Source organism: Poecile atricapillus, chromosome 6, assembly GCF_030490865.1.
Source record: "Poecile atricapillus isolate bPoeAtr1 chromosome 6, bPoeAtr1.hap1, whole genome shotgun sequence".
Taxonomy (NCBI): Eukaryota; Metazoa; Chordata; class Aves; order Passeriformes; family Paridae; genus Poecile; species Poecile atricapillus.
Genome location: NC_081254.1, coordinates 4998978 through 5018515, shown reverse-complemented (window position 1 = coordinate 5018515; position 19538 = coordinate 4998978). Strand labels below are relative to the sequence as shown.

Here is a 19538-nt window from a genome sequence, read left to right as displayed (position 1 = left end):
TGCTGCCTTGGCCAGCAGCAGCGCTGGGGAGATCAAACCCATTAACACACCTCCGGTGCTGGCATTCCCAGTCAGAACCCGCCAGGCATCGGGATGCAGAGGAGCAGGGTGGCGGATGCTGCTCAGGCTGGGGCTGGGGGGGAAGGCCAAACCCAATTTCACAGTGTTAGGAGCGAGACTTTGGGAAAATAAAGTGCTTTTCTTCACCCCTCTCCCCTCCGCCTCCCCGTGCCAACAGCTGCCGGTGTGAGTCATAAATCTTCCTTCATCCAAAATGCCTCCTGCTTCCCGCTACCTCCCATGCCAGCCTTAAGCCCAGGAGGGTGATCAGTAGATTTTTGGTGTCCTGTGGTGTGCAGGGTGGGAAAGGGAAGGAGCTGGGCAGAGCATGGATGCATGGATGGGCTCACCTGATCCCAGTGGCTCCAAGTCAGCCGTACATGGAAGACAGCAAAGGCAGGATATGGGAAAGGTGTAAGGGACATGGGAGAGGTGTAAATGACAATTTACAGTGCAGGAAGCAGACAGAGGGAAGGGGCAGAGAGTTGGGAGCAGGGAACACTGGCCTGGATGTACCTTTTCAAAAAGTCAGGGGAGACAAAGGCGCTCAGGAGAAGTGAAAAGGAAGAGGGATTTCTTGTACAACGGAGGAGAAAGAAGGGAGAGGAAGTCATAGTAAGGTAAATGATGCAGGAAAAGATGAAATAGAGAAAAAGAGGAAGGAGCAAATGTATAGAGGCAAAGTGAATTTTAAAAGATTTTTTTTTTACTCCTACAAAGATTAGAAGGAAAACGGATTTTTTAAAAGATGGCAGACCCTGAGGCTGAAGAATTGTGTTAAAATAATTTTAGAGACAGCAGTTGGTATGTGAAAGCTTTCTCTGATTATTTTATTGAGTTTTTAAAATTTAAATCCTCAACAGGTTGTTTCTTATCTCCTGTTTCTCCTTTCTTCCCTATTGCGTTGTCCCTGGTGGATGAGCAGGGGGGAAAGAGGGCTGAAAGTCACTGATGCAGCAGGGTGGGATGGCACAGGGAGCAGAGTAGCTCCTCTCCCTCGGGATTTCAGCCCTTCCTTCTGCCTGAGAGCATCGCCCCGAGGCAGGAGTTAGGAAGGGCTTTCCCTGGTTGTGCTTCCTGGCGGTTTGGATGGAAATGTGGGAGCAGGAGGGGGTACACACCCTGTGGGGAGCCATTCCCCAAACCCCTCTCCAAGATGAACATGGACTCTGGCGCAAGCAGAGCTCCTGCTCTGGGCGCTGCTGGCTGCTGCCTGTCCCTGAGCCCATCTCATTAGGAATAAATCAACCAGAGCTGCAGCACTGAGAGCCATTTCAAGCCGGCTTTTCCAGCCTTTCCTGCGTGATGCTTTGGAAACATCGAGTTGCTGTGCTCCAGCAGCTCAGGCAGGGCAAGGATACCAGAGGTGGGAAGGGATTGCCAGGACTGGAGGGGAAAAAAAGCCACCAGCTGGTGGGCAGGTACCAGATAGATGTGGTGACCTGAGTCCTGCTGCCCCTCTTTACACGATTCTTTGGGAAGATAGGAGCAAAATTATTGCTGGTGGGAAGAAAAGAGTCAGGAAGAGAAGGTCTGCTTCCACTAGCAATATCCCCCTGCCCTGATCCCAAAAATATTCACTCTTTCCCACTTGTTGCTCCAGTGACTTGAATAGATCCCTACCTCAAGCTGTTAATTTAGTTAAAGCAATAAGGAGCAGAGAGAATTGCCTGGACATTTTCATGGAATTTCAGCCAGTTCTCACTACGTAGGCTCATCCCAGGGTTGCCAGCTGTGTGATAGGTAAGTTGGGAAAGCAGCAGCAGGGTTTAGAGGTCCTCACTGAGACTGTTGTGTTGCCATAAGACACAAATCCTCCCGTGTTTTAAGTGCCCAGCTGCCAATCAGGGAGTCGGTTCCTTAGCCCCACATCCTCCTCACCTGAGGCAGGGCATCTCCCATGCCTGTGGAATAATGGGAGCCCTGCTGGCATTCAGAATCCCCAGCATTTTCTGCCCAGTGCAGGTGTATGGCACTCCAAGCACCTCTCCTCTCACAGAAGGTCCTGAAAGCATTTTGCGTGTAATAACATTGGCTGAAAGTCCCCAGCCTGCCATCTGCAGATAAACGCCACAGTATCTTTAATTATAGTTGTTTTTTTTTTCCTTCTCTTTCCCTTTCAGACTAAGTCAGAATTCACGGTTGAATTTTCTGTCAGTGACAGCCAAGGGGTGAGTGTGACTTCTCATTTCACGGTCTGCGGCACGGGCGGAGGGCAGCAGGGGCTGTGGGTCACTGCGGGCCCTTTCCTCCAGGGGAGAGGGCTCACCCCTCGGCCCAAAGCCCGAAAACACAGCCACAAGCTGGCTTTAGGCTCCAAACCCACGCTTAAAGCTGTTGTCCTTGGGCCCACAGGTGATCAAAGGGACAGTCAACATCCAGGTCGGAGACGTGAACGACAACGCCCCACAGTTCCACAACCAGCCCTACAGCGTCCGCATCCCAGAGGTAGGGATCACCTCTGCCTGGCTCCTGGCTCTTCCCTCAGTGGCCACCTGTGCTCTCTGGTTGCCACCACAGAGCTGGCCACCAATGTATAGGGCTGTCCTCTTGCCCTGGACCCTCACGGGGTTGCGGGAGGATGAAACTTCTGGAAGTTACCACCTGAAAATGGGCAGAAGCAAAGTGTTTTGGGTGTTGGGGGAAGGAGGTGGAAGAGGAGATGTGGTGTTTTCATGACATCTCTCCCATGACAAGTGGGAAGTTTAAGAATGAGCATAAATGAGGATCTGTGTCTTGGTCTCTTCCTTGGAGCTGGGGGGGATGCACAGCTCTTGTCACAGAGGTGACCTGAGGCAGGACCAAATCTTTCTCCAAATGCCTGAATTCCGGCAGAGTACTGCCCAAAGGCCTCTGGTGATTTCCTTTAACAGCTCCATAGCAGGATTCATCCCATAATGTCCCTGGAATAAAATAGGTGGGAAAGGGCCACAGGAGATCATCAGGCCCAAGCTCCCACTAATCCAGTGAGAATTTCCACGTTAGGTCAGACTGCTCAGGGCTGTATCCAGCCAAATGTTGAATATCCCCAAGGACAGAGTCTCCACAACCTTCTGCTGCTCTCTGTGCTGGCCACTGCATGGAAGATGACATCTCCATCAGGGACTCGTCCGTCAGGGACAGCTTCTGCACCTGCAGCCTGACTTGGCCAGGAGTTTATAGGTCTGATGTGAATTTAGGCTTTAAGGCCATGGCTTCTGGTGCCAGGAGGAGAAGGCAAGGATATTCCACTTGAAACAGGGGTTTAGCAGAGCATTTGGCATCCTCCAGTGGAGGAAAACCTCTCTTTGCACCACAGTGCCAGGGAAGTTTTTGTTCCTCGGGGTGCGGGTGAGGTCCCATTGCGCTGCAAAATGGAGCAGCTTTGGTAACTGAGAGGTGCAAACGATTGTGTTACCAGGGTGTATTTAATATTCCTGCTGCTGCTGCTGCTGCTGCTGCTGCCCCACCGTGCTGGACTCTGATCCCTCCCCATCCCCTTGCTGCCAGGATGAGGTTTCTTCATTAGAGCTGCTCCTGATGTATGAGCCGGGAGCTGGAGTCTCATCTTAGCGCCGAGTCATCTGAAACCTCCCTGTGAGAGTGACACCGGGTCAGAGGCATTTCTGCTGCTCTTCAGAGCACGAGGGGTGGGGAAATGACTTGGCAAAACCCACGCCAGGTGCCCCCCGCTCCCGCCTTTGGAGCTGGCGGGTGGCTGTCGTGCCTTGCTGCTGCTCCTCGCGGTCGTGCTCCTCCTGCAGAGGTCTGCAGAGCAAAAGGAATGGCAGTGGGATGGGAGCAGAGCGAACAGGCTCCTCTCCCCTGCCCCCAGATTGGCCTCTGGATTTGCTGTGACCTGCCCTTCACATGGAGAGATGGAAATGGGTTTGTGTGGCAACTCTGGGAATCAGGGCTGTGTTAAACACCAGTTTTTTGTACACCTGGAGAAGCTGTGCCACATCTCTTCTTGCTCCTCTTCTTCTGTCCTAAGAGTCAATATTTCCAAGCTTGTGTTTTTCCCCATTTCCAGTATTAACCTGTGCCCAGCCTGGGGAGCAGGGAGGGCAAAGGTCCTGGTTTGGAATCATGGAATCTTAGAGTTGCAGACTGGTTTGGATTGTAAGGGGCCTTAAAGCTCCTCTAGTTCAGCTCCTGTCATGGGCAGGGACACCTTCCACTGGTTGCTCCAACCTGGCCTTGGACACTTCCAGGGATGGGGCAGCCACAGCATCTCTGGGCAACCTGTTCCAGGGCCTTCCCACCCTCCCAGGGAAGAATTTCTTCCCAATATCTAATTTAAACCTCCTCTCTTGCAGTTGAAGGCCATTCCCCTGTGTCCTAGCACTCCTTGCCCTCACACGTAGAAAATTAGGGCTGGCTGAGGAAAGGGAACTGCAGGCAGGCGATCTGGACAAAAAAAGAAGAAAATATACAAAAGGAGAGGCTGCACCTTAGAGCCCCTCTGCCTCCTATCACACTGCTGTGCACGTGAGCTGTGGTTCTGCTGCGAGGGATTTCCAGGACTGCCCGGCTGTGTGGGGCACAGCAAGCCCGGTGTTCCCCCCGTGCAGCCACCGAGAACTTGGCCTTCAGAGCTGTGCTCTCCTGGAGGTTGGCCTAATCTAATTACAAGGCAGTGAGTGCCAGCTTCCAGTTTCTACCCCTGATCTTTAACCAAGGGCACCGATCAGAGGTAATGAGCCACAAATGCGTTGCTCAGCCAGCATCCTGGAGGCACTCCTGTTCTTTTGCCAGGGAGAAAGATCCTTGCTTTGCCAGGCACTGTGAGAGCAGGGGATGGGGTCTCTCCACCTAAAGAGGACCCTCCAAGGGTGCAGGCCGTGGGAGGTGTCAGCAATAAACTTTTCCTGTGTGTGGTGGCACAGCTGTCAAGGAGGAGATCAGGCTTGTGCTGAGCCACAAGTTTTGCTTGTTGCTTGTCCATGACTACTCGAAGCTGGAGGTGGTGGGGGACAGGTGGGGAGCAGCTGGGGCTGGAGGACCAGCCATGGTGAGGGATGGCAGGTCACCCCATGCTCCAGACAGCTTGAGGGCAAGCAGCAAGGGCACAGGTACCAAAATCCACCTGAGAGAGCACCCAGCCCGAATCGAATGGCCTGTGGATAATGAATGAAGAGGGCTGGACTTGGAGAAAGAGAAGAGCCGAGTGTGGTTTTCAGTAGACTGGCTCTGTGCAGATTTGGCAGCTAATGAGGGTTTTTCTCTTTTTAATTTTGAGATAAATGGATGTATCGATTTGCAGTTGTCGTAGCTAATGGAGCAGCAACCGAAAGGCTATTTAAACCTCACTGCTATTGTGTGGCACTTGGAAAGTCAAAAGAAGAGTGTGCATAAATAAATGGAACATGAAGTAAACTGACCTTTAAAAACAATACTGCCTCTAAATACCCATCCTGGTGTTTTACGTGGCCCGCTCGGTGTGAGGATGGGAATTTATTTGGGCACGGGCCGCGGATTGCGATCGCTCTGCTGCGTGGGGAGGGATGGAGAGGATGCAGCACAGCAGCTCTGAATGCCCACACCGGGACTGCTGGAGTGGCACCGGTCCTCTGTGCTTGCTGTGTGCTAATCTCATCCCTGGAATAGCTGCCGGGGGGCCGGGAGAGGGATATTGCTGCAGCGTAATCGTCCGTCCCGTCTGGGCAAGGGCGCCCCGTGCTCTGCTTGTCAAAAGGCAGCGAGGCGGGGCGGGCGCTCTCAAGTCTGCAAAGAAAAGGGGAATCCTGCTAGAATTGGCAACTTAATTCACCAAGCTGGCCTCGACAGAGCTCATTAAGTTCCCGTGTATTCATTTCAGGCTAATGGCTGTCATGCTGGCTGCTGTTTGATTTGCTGTAATAGACTTTTATGGCTTTCCAGTTTGCGAGGACGTGCGTGCCCGTGGCTGTGCCCCGTGGTGCTGCCGTAGTACATTAGTTAGCTACTTGTGTGCTTGCTACTCTGACCTTCAGGGTTTGTTCTCCTCTTGGATGCATCCCTTGCACTTCATCTCCTGCTCACAAGCTTCTTTTCACCCGACACCAAGGTCCCACGTTTCTGGGAGTTTCAGGATTTTGGCTTTTAAACAAGGAGAGATCTGTTGCCAAGCCTGTGGCAGGCTGTTGTGGCCATGCCTCAGTTTCTGGCAAGTCCAATCTGCTTTATCTAATCTTTTTTTCCGTTTGGCTGGATCCGCAGGGAACTCAGAGTTCTTGGATTGTCACGGTTCAATGCTTGTAGGTGAGGCATGCCAGTGGAGTGGAGCTGAGCCCCTGTTTGTGGCGCCTGCTGTGATGGGGATGTCAGGGTGGGCTGTTCCTCCTGGGTGCCTGCTGGGCTTGCTGTCCCAGCCCCAAGCAGGAAACCTCCTGGGGCTTCCACACAACTTTCCATTTGCCTTTAACTCCAGCGGTGCAGTCACCATCCCTGGAGAGGATGTGGCACCTGGGGACATGGGTGGCCTTGGCAGGGCTTTTCCAACCTAAATTGTACTATGAGGTAAACTAACTCCAAGTCTGGTACCTCCTTGGGAAAAGCTGTTTCCTCCTTCCTTCCCCAGCATCCCGAGCTTGCCAATCAAGTGTGAGACATCCATTCTCTTGGCCTTGGAGCATCAGTAGTTCTGACATGCTGGCAGAAAAGTCTTCTAATTGTTGGCTTCTTTGCTGAATGTTCCCTCATGAGGTTTCCATTGGAGTTTTCTCCCCTTTTGTGCTCTCCCCCACCTCATTCCTTCTGTTATATTTATAACACACAGGGTGATTTATGATGATGTGATGTGTGTTACATCTTGAGGTTGCACACCCCCACCCCTGGAAGTGCTCAGGGACAATGTTTGGATGGGGCTGTGAGCAACCTGGTCTAGTGGAAGGTGTCTGTGGCAGGGGGCTGGAACTTGATGGCCCTTAATGTACCTTCCAACCCAAACCATTCCACATTTCCATGATCTTCCAGCAAAAAGCTCGGCACTGGGACAGAGATTCCAATTCAGCACCTCAGTCATTCATGAAATCACAGCTGCACCACAAGAGAAGTGCCAGCAACTTCACAAGGGCACAGGAATTAGAGCTCTGCTTTCAAACTTGTAACCACAGCCCCTCTGCCTTGGGAATGTGCTCCTCTCGTCCTGAATTTAAGCAAGCAGGGCTCTGGGAAAGGAGTTTAAAAATGGAAAGGAAGGTTTCTGGTCTGCACACAGCAGTGTTGAGGCGACCACAGTCCAGCTTGCAGGTGTCTTTTCTCCTGAGCTTAGCCCTGATTTGCCAATTTATTTTAATTGGGAGGCAGGCGGGCACTCGCCATCAGCAGCGGTTCCTTCTGCTCGGGGAGCAGCCTTTGGGACTGAGCCTTCACAAGCTGCTGGACACCATCTCCATCCTTAATATGGGGGCGTAGCTGGAGTCGTGGCTTTTATGATGTCTTTTTCTCAATTGTGCAGAGCAGTGCTTGGCGGGGAAAGAGGGGAGGAAGGAGGGGAGGAAGGAGGGGAGGAAGGAGGGGAGGAAGGAGGGGAGCGCCACTGCCCCGTCCCATCGCACAGCCTGGAACCAGGCCGTGCTACACACTGAGAAAGAGGAGCAGAGAAAGGCCCAAAAGCCCTTGCTGTAATTAAAATTATTATTTTGCTTTAAGGGTAATAATGTCAGTAATTACATCAGTTTCCCTGCCATCCTGCCCGAGAGTCTTCAGGGGCTCGTATAATTCTATTGCCATGGCTGGAGGCCTGATGCTGCGCATACGAAGCAGCTGCCACGAGCTGAGCTCCCCCTCAGCTGCATTAGCCAGTCCCTTGCATGCTCCCAGACACCTTCTGGGGCTTTTTTTTTCCTCTCCTGCTTTAAATAAAGAGCCATTACAATGGAGGTGATGATAACAGAGCTGATAAGGAAGATGTTCCTACCACATTGGAAAAACGGTCTATAATCACTCCTGGCTGCTTTCCTTCCTTGCTTCTTTTTTTATTTTTTCTTTTTCCTTCACTCATTATTTTCCTTCTCTCCTGATCCTTGTGTTTCTGTGCAGAGTTTAGAACTGAAAAAATAATTTACAGTGAATAACTTATCCCCCAAATCCAGTCATCCCTTCCTTCCGCTACCTTTGAGCGTGAAAAATTTGCAAGTGTCTTGAACTTCTCCTCAGCAAATCAGATGACTTTCAATTTTTATTTATTTATTTATTTATTAAAAAAATTTCTTTATTGTGGGTTTTTTGTTTTGTTTTGTTTTGTTTTCAAAACTTCCTGGAAAGGCAGCAAGCAATTCAGTGAGTTGCCGAAGCTGCTCATTCGTAAAGCACTGCTGGACAGAAAAGCTGGCTCTCCTTCCTGGCTGGATTGAAGCACTTCCATCTCCCCTCCATCCTGGCAGGCCCAGTGCTGGTGATCTCTCACCTCCAGTGCCTGTTGGACAAATAGGAAGTGGGGATTTAAGTGGTGTTTGCTGTAGCAAGAGGGTCTCTGTTACACAGGTGATGATCAGCAGCAGGTGAAACACTTCCCAAACTTCCCAGATGTCCTCAGTTTTAATCGGCTTTATTGCTGTTTTCCACGTGCAAAAAAACCAGAAATGGGCTGGGAAGTGCAGGCCCTGCCTCGGGCTTTCCTTCTGGCTTTGGGATGCTGGCGGTGTCTTCAGGCAAGAGCTTGGAAGCACAGCAGGCACCAGCTGTCATCTTCTCCCTGCTTTTTTCCACCAGGACTGGAGGAAAAGGGTTTAAATGAGACAGGCTGCAGTGCATTGAGTAACACGTGGGGCTGGGGCTGGAGGGGTTTGCACAGCTGGCATCGTAGATGTCAGAACCCTAGAATGGTTTGGGTTGGAAGGGGTATTAAAAGTCATTTAGTCCATCCCTCTGCCATGGGCAAGGGCAATTTCCACTATCCCAGGTTGCTCCAAACCCTTGAACACTTCCAGGGTTGGGTCAGCCACAGCTTTCCTGGGCAACCTGTGCCAGGGGCTCCCCGCCCTCACTTTAAATAACTTTTTCCTTTGAAGCTGTGAGCAAATAGGTGCTCAGACCTGGAACATCCTTCACTCTGAAGGTCCATCTGCCTGCAAGTTTTTGTTGTTAGTGCTGGCGTGTTTGCTGTGATGCCAGAGGGCCTTGAGTGACGTCCTAGGGAGAAAGAAAAGTGTCCCCTGTCCCTTGTCTGGATTCACCAGGGAACAGGAGACCCTGGTCCTTTAATACACGTGACCGAGGAGTGAAATGAGAGATGCAACAGAAACTACTGGGGCGGAAAACTCCAAATGGCGTGGAAGTAATGTGTAAAGTGTCCTGGAGATAACAGTCATTTCCGCCAGGCAAAACTTGGGCTCTTTCTGGAAGGGTACTGCAGCAAAACAGGGTGGGGGGGCAGCCTGAAAATTAGAAATAGTTGTGCTGTTCTGGCCAGTGCAGTGCTGGGCAGGACGAGGGGAACGGGGAAAACAGCAGGTTTTGACCAGAAAGGGGAACCTGTTTGGGACAGCAGGTAATTTGGTGCCTCCATGGAGGAGCTGTCGTGATGAGAAATTAGGAAATTATCTTGAGGGAGAGGAATGGAAAGTGTGCAGCAACATTCTCTGAGTGAGGAGAACACAGGCAAAAAAGAAGGGCAAAGTAACTTGGACAAACCAGTAATCCTTCATCATGGAAGGAATGGGGAAAAGGAAAAACATCCCCATTCCCCGAGCTCCTTCATGTGGGTGCTGAGGGCACCTACCTGCTGATTTCAGAGCTCTGGTGGGTCTGTCCCAGTGTCATCCTTGAGATCAGGCCAGTGTCTGAGCTTAGAATGGCAGATGCCAAGGGATGGTGGCTGCTCAGGATCCTGCTGGCAGTGGGCTGCTCAGACCAGGCACGTTCCTCTGGAGCAGAAACAATGGCCTGTGGTCCCACAGCACTTCCTGCTGCAGCAGCAGCTCAGGCCTGGGCTGGATGGAAGGTCTCTTTTCCAGGGGACATTCCAGCCCAGCCCTTTCAGTGTAATTACACTTACACATCTGGGCAGCAGATGGCTTCAAGGTCTCTTCCCTGTCCCCGGCATCTCTGCGGTGCCGGGAACAGAGGGGTGAGGAGGGAGTGAATGTGACCTGCTGGTTTATCTCCATTTTTGTTTTATTTTATCTCCCTTTCCTCTGGTTACCACCTTCTCCCAGAAGCCTGGGATGTACCTTATTAACCCATACCAGCCAGCAAAAGCTGCATCCTCTCCTCTCACATCCCTGTTTTGTTTACCTCCCTGTCCACACCTCACCTTCATCAGCAGGACCGTGCCTGGGTGTGGGAATGGTTTTTATCTCTTTCAGGTGCTGAGTGGCAACAAGAAACAAAAACACCCATCACTGAAAATACATTTAAGGTTTTTTTTTTTTACTCACACAATCACGCAGTTTGTTGGTTTTTCAGTCACAGCACCTAAATGAAGGGATGATTAAGGTCATGCTGTGAGGGACGCTGGAATTTTTGGGTCCAGGCCCTTTTCCACCTGCAGCAACCAAGAGCAGCAGCAGATCCGTGAGGTGGGCACACATTAGCATCCTCATTCCGTGCAGCATGGGAATGTGAAGCTGCAGCTGGCACGAGAGGCGCTTTTTTCCATAAAAACACCATTTTTAATTAAGATGGAAATATTTAGGGAAAATGTTGCCATTTTGACAGCAAAGCTGGGGAGAAATAGCATTTCAAAAGAACCATAAAAATCGCTCTTGCAATAGATTCATTCCAATTTCTTCTTGAGAATTGCATTTTGTGTTTTATTAGTTTGTAATGTGTCAGTGACAGTCATGTATAATAAGCTTTCTACTGCTGGTCAAACTTTGTGGTAGAATAATAGACTAAATCAGCCTCTCTATAAGATTTTTTTAAATATTTATGCGTGAGCTGAACTGTTTGTATCTGTTTCAAACTATTTTCATTACAAATGGAGGGAATTCGATCTAAGTAGAACTTTCAATCAAAATTAGGGGCCATTACTTAATTTCAACCATTAATTGCTGTGGGAACTTAAAATGTGGGTGATTTATTTTGTTAGTGCAAATAATGGAGAGAGCAGGGAAAGTGAATAGAGGGTTCAAGGCAATTTTGGTTCAAGGAGGAAAAAAATGGGGAGCCTTTAGCTTTGGAGATTTGCTTTATGGGAGGTTTGTGAAACATATTTATTTGTTTTTCTGAGACAGGATGTCAACCCAGTGTGGGTGAAAAAGGAGAGGTGGTCACGGCTGTCACTTTGTGTAGGGTGATGGTGGCTCACCCCTCTTTTTCCAGGAGACTGAGCTCATTCTGTGTGGTCAAGGGGTGCCAGGGAGGTGCTTTCGGCCACAGCTCCGAGCTGTGGAAGATGATCTTTCCCTAATTAGTAAATCTTTGTTTAGAGGTAAGTTGAGAGCGTGGTTTTACGAGCCGTGGAAAAAGAGGGATCTACCTGTTCTCCATCCCATAACCAGAGCTGGAAGAAAACCCTGAAAGGGGAACGATTTTTACTGCCTAGGTGATTCAGATGACCCCGAATCTCCCTGGGTCAGGAGCTGCTGCGCCAGTGCTTGGAAAAACACTTTATTGAACAGGCTGGAAATGCGTGGCCAGATGTGTGCTTGCAGATTCCTCAGCCCCCAGGAGATGCTCCAGGATGTGCTGCCCGTGCCCTGCCTTTGAGGGGGCTGAGAGGGAAACAGCAGGACAGGTGGATGGTTTGTTTTTCCTGTTTGTAGCTCATGCCTGTGGGGAAAGAAATTTTGCAGGGAGGCTGTGCCTGCTGGCGTGAACCCCACGAGGGTGGTGGCACTGCAAGTCACCCAGTCCTTGCAGCCAGCAGGGAAATGGGTGCTGGGGGGAAAGGCCAGGAGTTGTGCAGGGGGGGACACCCCTGCCCTGTGTGACACAGCGATGGCATTGCCTCTGAGCACACCTTAGGTCCTGCTGGGGGCTGAGGAGAAGGCTGGAAGGCTGGATCCTCCTCCAGTGGCAGAGATCACCAGCAGCCTGGTGTCCCACCGTGTCACAGGGCTTCACTGCAAGGCTCTCCCTTGTCCACCTCCTCTCTGAGGGCCCGGGACTCAAGGCCTGCCCTGTGTGAAGAGCAGCTTTTCAGCAAGCTCGCACCTCCAGAGCGTGTGCTCCCTCACCTGTCCCCCATCACCACCTCCACGTGCCACCGTCACCCTCGATGTGCCCAGACAGTGCCAGGAGGGGGTCAGCTCTCCTCTGACACGCAGCAAACCCATTTCTCACCTGGCTGTGAGACACAGAGAGTGCTTCACCACCTGCTTTTCCTACGGTGGCACCTCTGAGACGGAGCGTGGGTGTCTGCGCTGTGCTGTCCGTGGGGTGGAGGGGGTGTTTGGAGGCCCAGATGTGTGCAGCTGGATCCAAGGAGCCCAATCCCCACATGTCTGGTGTTTTGGACTCGGGAGAGGCAAGCAGAGGCTGGAGGAAGAGCTCCATGAATGGTGAGGAGAGGAGAAGGCAACCTCCAGGAGATCTTTGGGAAAGGCAGGAAGCAGGGACAGGAGAGCAGAGCCTCACCTCCCTTCTGCACGTTCGAGCTTGAGGGCTGCGGCAGCCAGGCTTTATTTTTTGGGGGGTGGGGTGGGAATCTGCTTAAAAAGCCTCACCGGAGCGTGATGGAATTGGAATGTGAAGGGTAATTGAGCTGAAAGCCATTCTCCTCCCGCAGCCCGAGCCCTCGGATGCCAGCCTGGAATCCTGCTGGAAGGGAGGGAGCTGGGGCTGCATCCCCTGGGCTGGGTCCCCTCCCTGGGCAGGAGGTGGGTGCCGAACACCCAACTAAACCTGCAGAGCTTCGGAGGAGAAGCCACACTAGGGAGAGACACAGAGGAAGGTTTTTCTCTTTTTACAGAAATGTAGAGAGGCTCCGGAGCTGCAAATCTCCTTGCAGGCACCGGTCTGCTCTCCAATTAGTCCCTGCAGCTCAGGTGGCATCGCTCTGTGTCCTTCTGTGGTCACAGCCTTTGGCTGTCCCCTTCCCCAAGCAGCCCTGGGCTTTCTCCCTGCTGCTCACATTGAGAAAATGCCACCCCCCAACACAGAGATGCTCCAGAGCTCTCTCTGGCAGGGCTGGGAATTTGGAGTAATCAGAAGGAGGAGACTGATAAAAATCTTAACGAGAAGGGGAGCGTGGCTAGTTGGAGTGGATGTATCCACTAAACACAAAAGTGAGGTTTTAGTCACTGTCCCTTGTCTCTCTGGTCCTGGGAGCTTGTGGAAGGGGACAGGGGGGCTTTGAGAGCAGCCCCAAGGAGGGGATTAGAGAAGAACCCCCCCAGTCTGGACCCCAGCACAGCAATGGTGTGAGATGCCCAGCCCAGCTGTGTACCCTGTCCTCTGTTATTGATTGCTGAACAGGCACAGCTAAGTGCCTCTCATTAATATTTGTTTTGGTCTTTTCCCTGAATTCTGATGAGTGGAGGAGATGCTGCTTATCTCCCTCCTGCAGGTTTTCTTTCTAGAGGATTCCTCTGGCTGGTGACAAACCTGGGCTCTGTAGCCCTCAGGATGAGGGATGAGTTAGTGGCTGACACGAAATCTTGGGAACTCTGCAGGAAGAAAGCAAGGAAGCAAAATTAACACAAAATTAAGAGGTAAAAACGCTCTGCTCCTGTCGTCCAGATGAAATATGGGATTCCAGGCTCAGCTGTGTTTGTAAATGTCTGACAAGGGACTCTGCACAAGTAGGTTGTGCTGGCTGAACTTTGAAGGGGATGAGCAAGAAGGAATGTCGGGAGGTGGAGCAGGCAGCCAGGGACCGCTGCTCCATCCTCAGTGCTCTTGTAGCTGGTTTTGAGGTTTCAGATTGAGAGCAGAGGCTGTGGCAGTGGTTATGTTCAGAGTTTGGGTTGGAAGGGACCTTAAAACTCATCTTGTCCCACCCTCCTACCATGGGCAGGGACACCTCCCACTATCCCAGATTGCTCCAAGCCCCATCCAACCTGGCCTTGGGCACTTCCAGGGATATCCAGGAATAACCACAGCTTCTCTGGGCAGGCTGTTCTGCTGCCTCTGCCTTTTGAGGTGGTCTGTGTTCTTATTCTCTTCTCTCTCCCTAACCCTCCTGTGGGTGGATGACTCTCTTCACTTTCTGTCCCCTTTTCCCAGGCAGCACACAATGGCCACATGGGCCTGAATTGTTGGGTTAGGACCAGCTTCTCTCATCGACTCTGACATGAAAGGGATTCCTGAAACTTGCTTAAATAGGGCAGAGCGCTTTTTCCTTCTGCCTTGTGTAACAGTGCCTTGTTTGTTAGGCTTGACTTCACTGCAGCTGGCCCACCCAAAGCCACTGAAATGATTCTGAGCAGCAGTTTCTGCCTGCTCACCTTGTGCTCCCAGGCACTTCAGGTGCAGCTCCCAAAATGAAAGATTTCTGGTGTACCCAAAGGCAGTGAAGAGAGCTGCTTTAATGCGGTTGCTTCTCCAGCTTTTCAACGGAGAGTTGGGTTCAGGTTCTGCTCTGAAGTGATATTAGAGTCCATGGAGCATGAGAAACTGCATTTGTTTGTGGGTTACAAATGAAGACCTGTCAAAAACCTTTTTAGGCAGCGACAGAAGTTTCCTTTTTTCATGATACATTTAACTTTTGAAGGCTTTGCCTCCCAAGCTCTTCTCTCTCTCTGTTTCTATGAATTTGGAAAAAGATGGTTGGCAAAAGTTGCTCTTCTCTATTTTGCTCTCCCCATTTGTTTGGTGGAGTGCTGGATCCTCTGGGGTGCTTCTGCTTCTGGAAAATGGTGTGGCCAGGAATTAAGGGGGTGGCAACACCGGGGGAACAGGACATGGAACTTGAACCAGGTGCTTCACCAGCTTCTTGTGGGTAAAGGGTTATTCCCATCGATCTGGTGTCAGGAGGTGTTCTGCAAAGGATAAATGTGTTTATAGGATTTCTGTCCTTTTGTTGTAAGAAGCAGCACGCCATTCCTGGACACAGGAGTTTGCTAGAAGAGTGTCACATCAGCTCTTCATCACCGTGCTTGGTGTTGCAGCCCCGTTCCGAGGTGCAGGTGGAGTGTGAAACACGGTGTTGCTCCTTGCTGTCTCCTAACTCAGCCTTTTATTCAGTGCAGGCTCTGCACAGGCGCTGGGAGGCTCCTTTCAGGTGCCATCCTTCGTTTTCTGTGCTCCCAGATGGATCCATGGCTTCCACCTGAGCATCTGAAACATCTGCCTGGCGGTGGGTCTAGAAATAAGATATGGCCAGACACGTACAGAACAAAAAAGGGTTGTTGTTCCTATAAGCTCAGGAATGTGAGCTCTCCCCTGGGCATCCAGGAGGATGGGGGATGCCAGGAGATGGGCTGGTGGGTGTCAGCCTTGATGCAGAGAGCTGTCCTCTGGTTCAGGCCCTTCTGCACCAGCATTGTGGGGAGGATTCACAAGGATTTTCCTCCCATTTGTGGGCACAGGTGGTGTTGTAGCCTTAGTGGGGCTGGTTGGTGTCAGAAACCCAAAGGGCTGCCAGGCACCTTGGCAGGGGCTGAGGAGGAGGAGGAGCAGGAAGGAGAGGAGCAAACAGAAGGAGCTGCATGGCTCTTGTGAAAATAAATCTGCTCAAGAGGACCAAAGGACCTCCCTTACAGCAGTGGAGGAGAAGCATGCTCCCGAGTGTTTGGGGGGATTTTAGCAATCCAGTGGGAGTCCTTGGAGAGGAAGTGGTAGTGCTGACACATGGTGGTTGCCTGGAGCTCCCAGACACTCTGAGACAAGGAGGTTTTAATTAACTCATTCTACTCACATCTAAAGTTCATTTGTTTCAGTTTACTCAGACATCTGCTTTTCCCTCTCCTTTTTCCTTGGGCAGGGGTGGGCATCTCTCGGCTCTGGAGCTGGGGGAGCTGCTCCTGCTGCCCACCCACCATGTGCCACCAGGGCAGGGAGGGTTTAGCATGCCAGGGCTGCATTTCTGCCCAGCTGCAGCTTGTGGAGGTGCAGGAAGGATGGCCTGGTGTGCTTTGCTCCGGGCACTGGAGAGACAGCACCCACTCCTGGTTTCCATCCTCCAGAGGCCGAGTGCAGCTGCTCATGCCCAGCTCCATGGAGCTGTCCCTGCTTCAAAAACTGCCCCTCTCCCTGTTTTTTTCCCCAAGTTCCTCTGATCCTGACTGCTGAATTACTACCAGAGTAGACCTTGCTTGTTTCCAGCTCGGCATGTTCCTGCTGTGTGTCCCTTTCAGTGCTGTGCTCCCACAAAAAGCTCGGGCTGCTGGAGACCCTCTGGGGTCCTGTAGACCACAGACCTGCCCCACTGCCTCAGAGCCCATTCCTTCTAGGTCAGATCATATTCTCTGCCCTAATGGTGAGTGGAAGACACCAACTATTTCCCCTCCACTTTTCCTCGCTGTGTTTTCCCAGCAGGGATTTCTCTCACCAAGCTTGTTGTGGCCCATACATTTTGAGTTGGCACACAGAAAGTGCTTTCATTTAATACTTCTTTTATCAAGGTTGATTTTCTATTGCTTTTTCCCTTTGGGTGTGCTTGGGGGAATTTATTCTTTTTAACAGGTTTATTCCAGTGTCAGGTATTGGTTCTAAAAGGCTGGGGGCTGGGGTGGGCTTTGATTTGTTGCGTGGAAAATGCATTTGGCTTCCTTGAACCGGGAGGGAGGAAGGGATGGAGCGATGGAAAAGAGGAGGAAACTGAAACTTCTGCCAGTTTAGCAGCAGCTTTCTCATCCCATGTGTCTGTGTCACACATGTCCCCCACTGTCACCAAAGGCTGGGTCCTGCAGGAACCTGATGCAGAGAAGGTGCCAGACTTCTCCTTGTGTATTTTAAGTGGCACATCCCTAACCCTTGCAGGCAGCCCGTGCTGGCATGGTTTTCCACCTGCACAGGAGGTCTGCTGGCTGATGTTGCTATTCCTGGTGGAGCTGTGCTGGTGTTCTCAGCTGTAGCAGTACCTGTAGGAATGAGCACTTTTCCTTGTTGTGGAGGCAGTGATTTTATTCACGGAAAATGCGTGAGCTGGTTGAGGTCCCCCCCGTGAGAACCAGGGGAATGGGCACACGGAGACGGGATGATTTTATTATTTTATTGTGTTCCTATTCAGTGCTATTTTCCCTTTATTTTTCCATTATGTTCTCACACAAGTCTCGAGTTTCTCATAAGCAGGACTAGAAGCGGGGTTTTGGGTTGGTGGTTTGGTTAAATCTCTAGGAGGGATTAAATTGAGCAATACCCCCATACATCTCCCTTGCAGCTGAGGGCAAATTTAACCACTGATTCCAAAGCTCCCGAAAATGGCTTTGTCTGAAAATGAATTTTGGCCTCTCAAAGTTCAAACATTTATCCTGAGCCAGAAATATACACAGATTTGCTCTCTAATTTAATAAAGCCATCCAAATAATATGATTTCTCCCATAACCATCGTTTATGTTTCACAGCAAAATGATAATGAGAAAGTCATTAGAAGTAATAAACAAAACAAAACCCACACAGCAAATCCTTCACTGAGCCTGATGGATGGGAAGAAGAGCAGCATTTGAGTCTTAGGCCACGGAATGTTTGCTGGGTGCAGCTGTTTTGAAGGAGATGCGCTCTCCAAATGTTATTTTTTTGTGTGTTGCTCTTTAATGGGGTTTTGCTGGCAGAGCAGGTCTTGCTGCTCTCTCCCCTTGGGGTTGGATGCAGTGGGCGATTAACAGGCACCTTTCTTCTCCCCCTCCAAAAAAATCCTCCTCCTTATCACAGCTTTGACAAGGTGCTTTTGTCTAAATTTCCTGGCTGAGTTTTGAACCAGCTCCACGGAGTGTGTTGAGAGCAAGAACTACGCCCAGATATCAAAAGTGCACTTTTTTAGCTTTTATTTATAGCTGGCTGTGCACTTTGGGCTGCAGCCTTAGCACTCGCCTCTGGGTTATCCTCAGCCAGGTGAATTTTTCTTTGGCTTCAGTGTTTTGCTCCAGTGGGTGTCTAGATTGGATATTAGGGAGAAAATTCTTCACTGAAAAGGTTGTCAGGTTCTGGAACAGGCTGCCCAGGGCAGTGCTGGAGTCTCCATGCCAGGATATGGCCTCTGGGAACATGGGTGAGTGGTGGGCTTGGCAGTGCCCAAAATATCCCACATTTGCTGCTGCTGGATGTTTAATCACTGCCTCTGATCCAGGCATAGGGGGAGGGATAGGATTTTGGTAACAGCTCTTACCTGGTGGTTTGTTGGGGCTGTTTGGCTTCCTCACAGGTCTCATTAATCGGTTTTTCAATTAGAGGACTCCTTTTGTTGATTCCTGTGCTGTCAGAATCACAGCAAAACTGTGTGCACCCAACACACACCCTCCCATCGCAGACAGGGGTGTGATGCTGGAGGAGGAAGTGGCATTTGGGCAAAGAGGAAGGAGTTTTCCCCTCATTTCTCAACTTTTCCTGTCCTCTGCCCCTTATCCCTGGGCTTCCTCATCCTTCCAGATCCCAAAGGAGCTCCAAGGGCTGGCTCTGCCACTGCTGGTGCCATGCATCCTTAGCTTTGCACCTTCCTTCCCTGGACCGAGGCAAGTGCTAGCAAATAATTCCTCCAGTTAAACAAAAAAGCTTTTCATTCTTCTTACACTTCATAGAAAATAAAAATATCAATAGAAGAAATTCCTCTGGAGGAAGGTTTTGGAGAGCATGTCTTGTGCCTTGCTCTTTTCCTGCTGTAGAATCCACCTGATGACCTAAAGGGTGCAAACTGAGGCTTGTAACACCTTTTTACCTTCCTTTGAGAAACAAATGTACATTTAAGCTGTCCTTTGGCAAACTCTTGCCTGCTGACATTTGAAAAATTGCTCTTTAAGGTCCCTCCTCACTCCCTCCTTGCTTGTGCTGCTCTCTCTTCCTGAAAGAAAATCCTATTTATGTTTTCACCTTTGAAAAAACAAACAAAAAAAGCTAAACTAACTAAATAACTGTACAGGCAGGAGCTGCATGGGGGTCAGAGAGGAGAGAGCTCTTCTGTTTTTGACTCTTTTTTTCCACCCAGATATGCTGTGAGCAATTGTTTCTCCCCTGGGAAAATGAGACTCCCTGGCCTCCTGGCTGCTCTCATCCAGGAGGAACTTTTGTATTTAAACATGCTTAGCACTAAGCTGAACATGAATTTCCCCCAAGCCACCAAAAGCAGCTTCCAAGCTGCGTTTTCAGCAGCCTGCTCTTGGCAGAGAGAGCTGCTGGGCGCGTGAAACCTGCGGAAAGCCGGAATGCCCAGAGGCATCCTTGTTTAAAGTGAGCTCCCTGTTCATGTCCAGAGGGCAAATCTTCATCTGCAGGTGCCTGAATTTGTGTTTTCCAAGAGGCTGAGCCTAAGGACGGTTTGGCAGGTGCACGCTTGATGTAGCAGGGAGAAGCAAAGTGATGTTGTTGTCCTGTGTTGTTGTCTTGGCTGCTCGGATGCTCGGCTGTCCCTGGGGAGCAGGAAGGCTGCTGTGGGTAACCAGCTCTCCTGGGGCTGAGAACTGAAGTTACTGTCACTTGGGAGTGCTGGAGGACATCCTGGTGGCTTCCTGTGGTTTTATGGAGAGGAGTAGAAC

General features: G+C 50.7%; 1 protein-coding gene across 1 annotated transcript in view; it reads left to right on the top strand.

Annotated features, from left to right (window-relative positions):
• CDH23 (cadherin related 23) overlaps nucleotides 1-19538 on the top strand; it is a 168580-nt gene that overhangs the window by 29397 nt on the left and 119645 nt on the right. The window contains exons 5-6 of the mRNA XM_058841359.1: nucleotides 2184-2231; nucleotides 2416-2508. Coding sequence (XP_058697342.1) covers nucleotides 2184-2231; nucleotides 2416-2508 — 141 coding nt within the window. The remainder of the gene's footprint in view (nucleotides 1-2183; nucleotides 2232-2415; nucleotides 2509-19538) is intronic.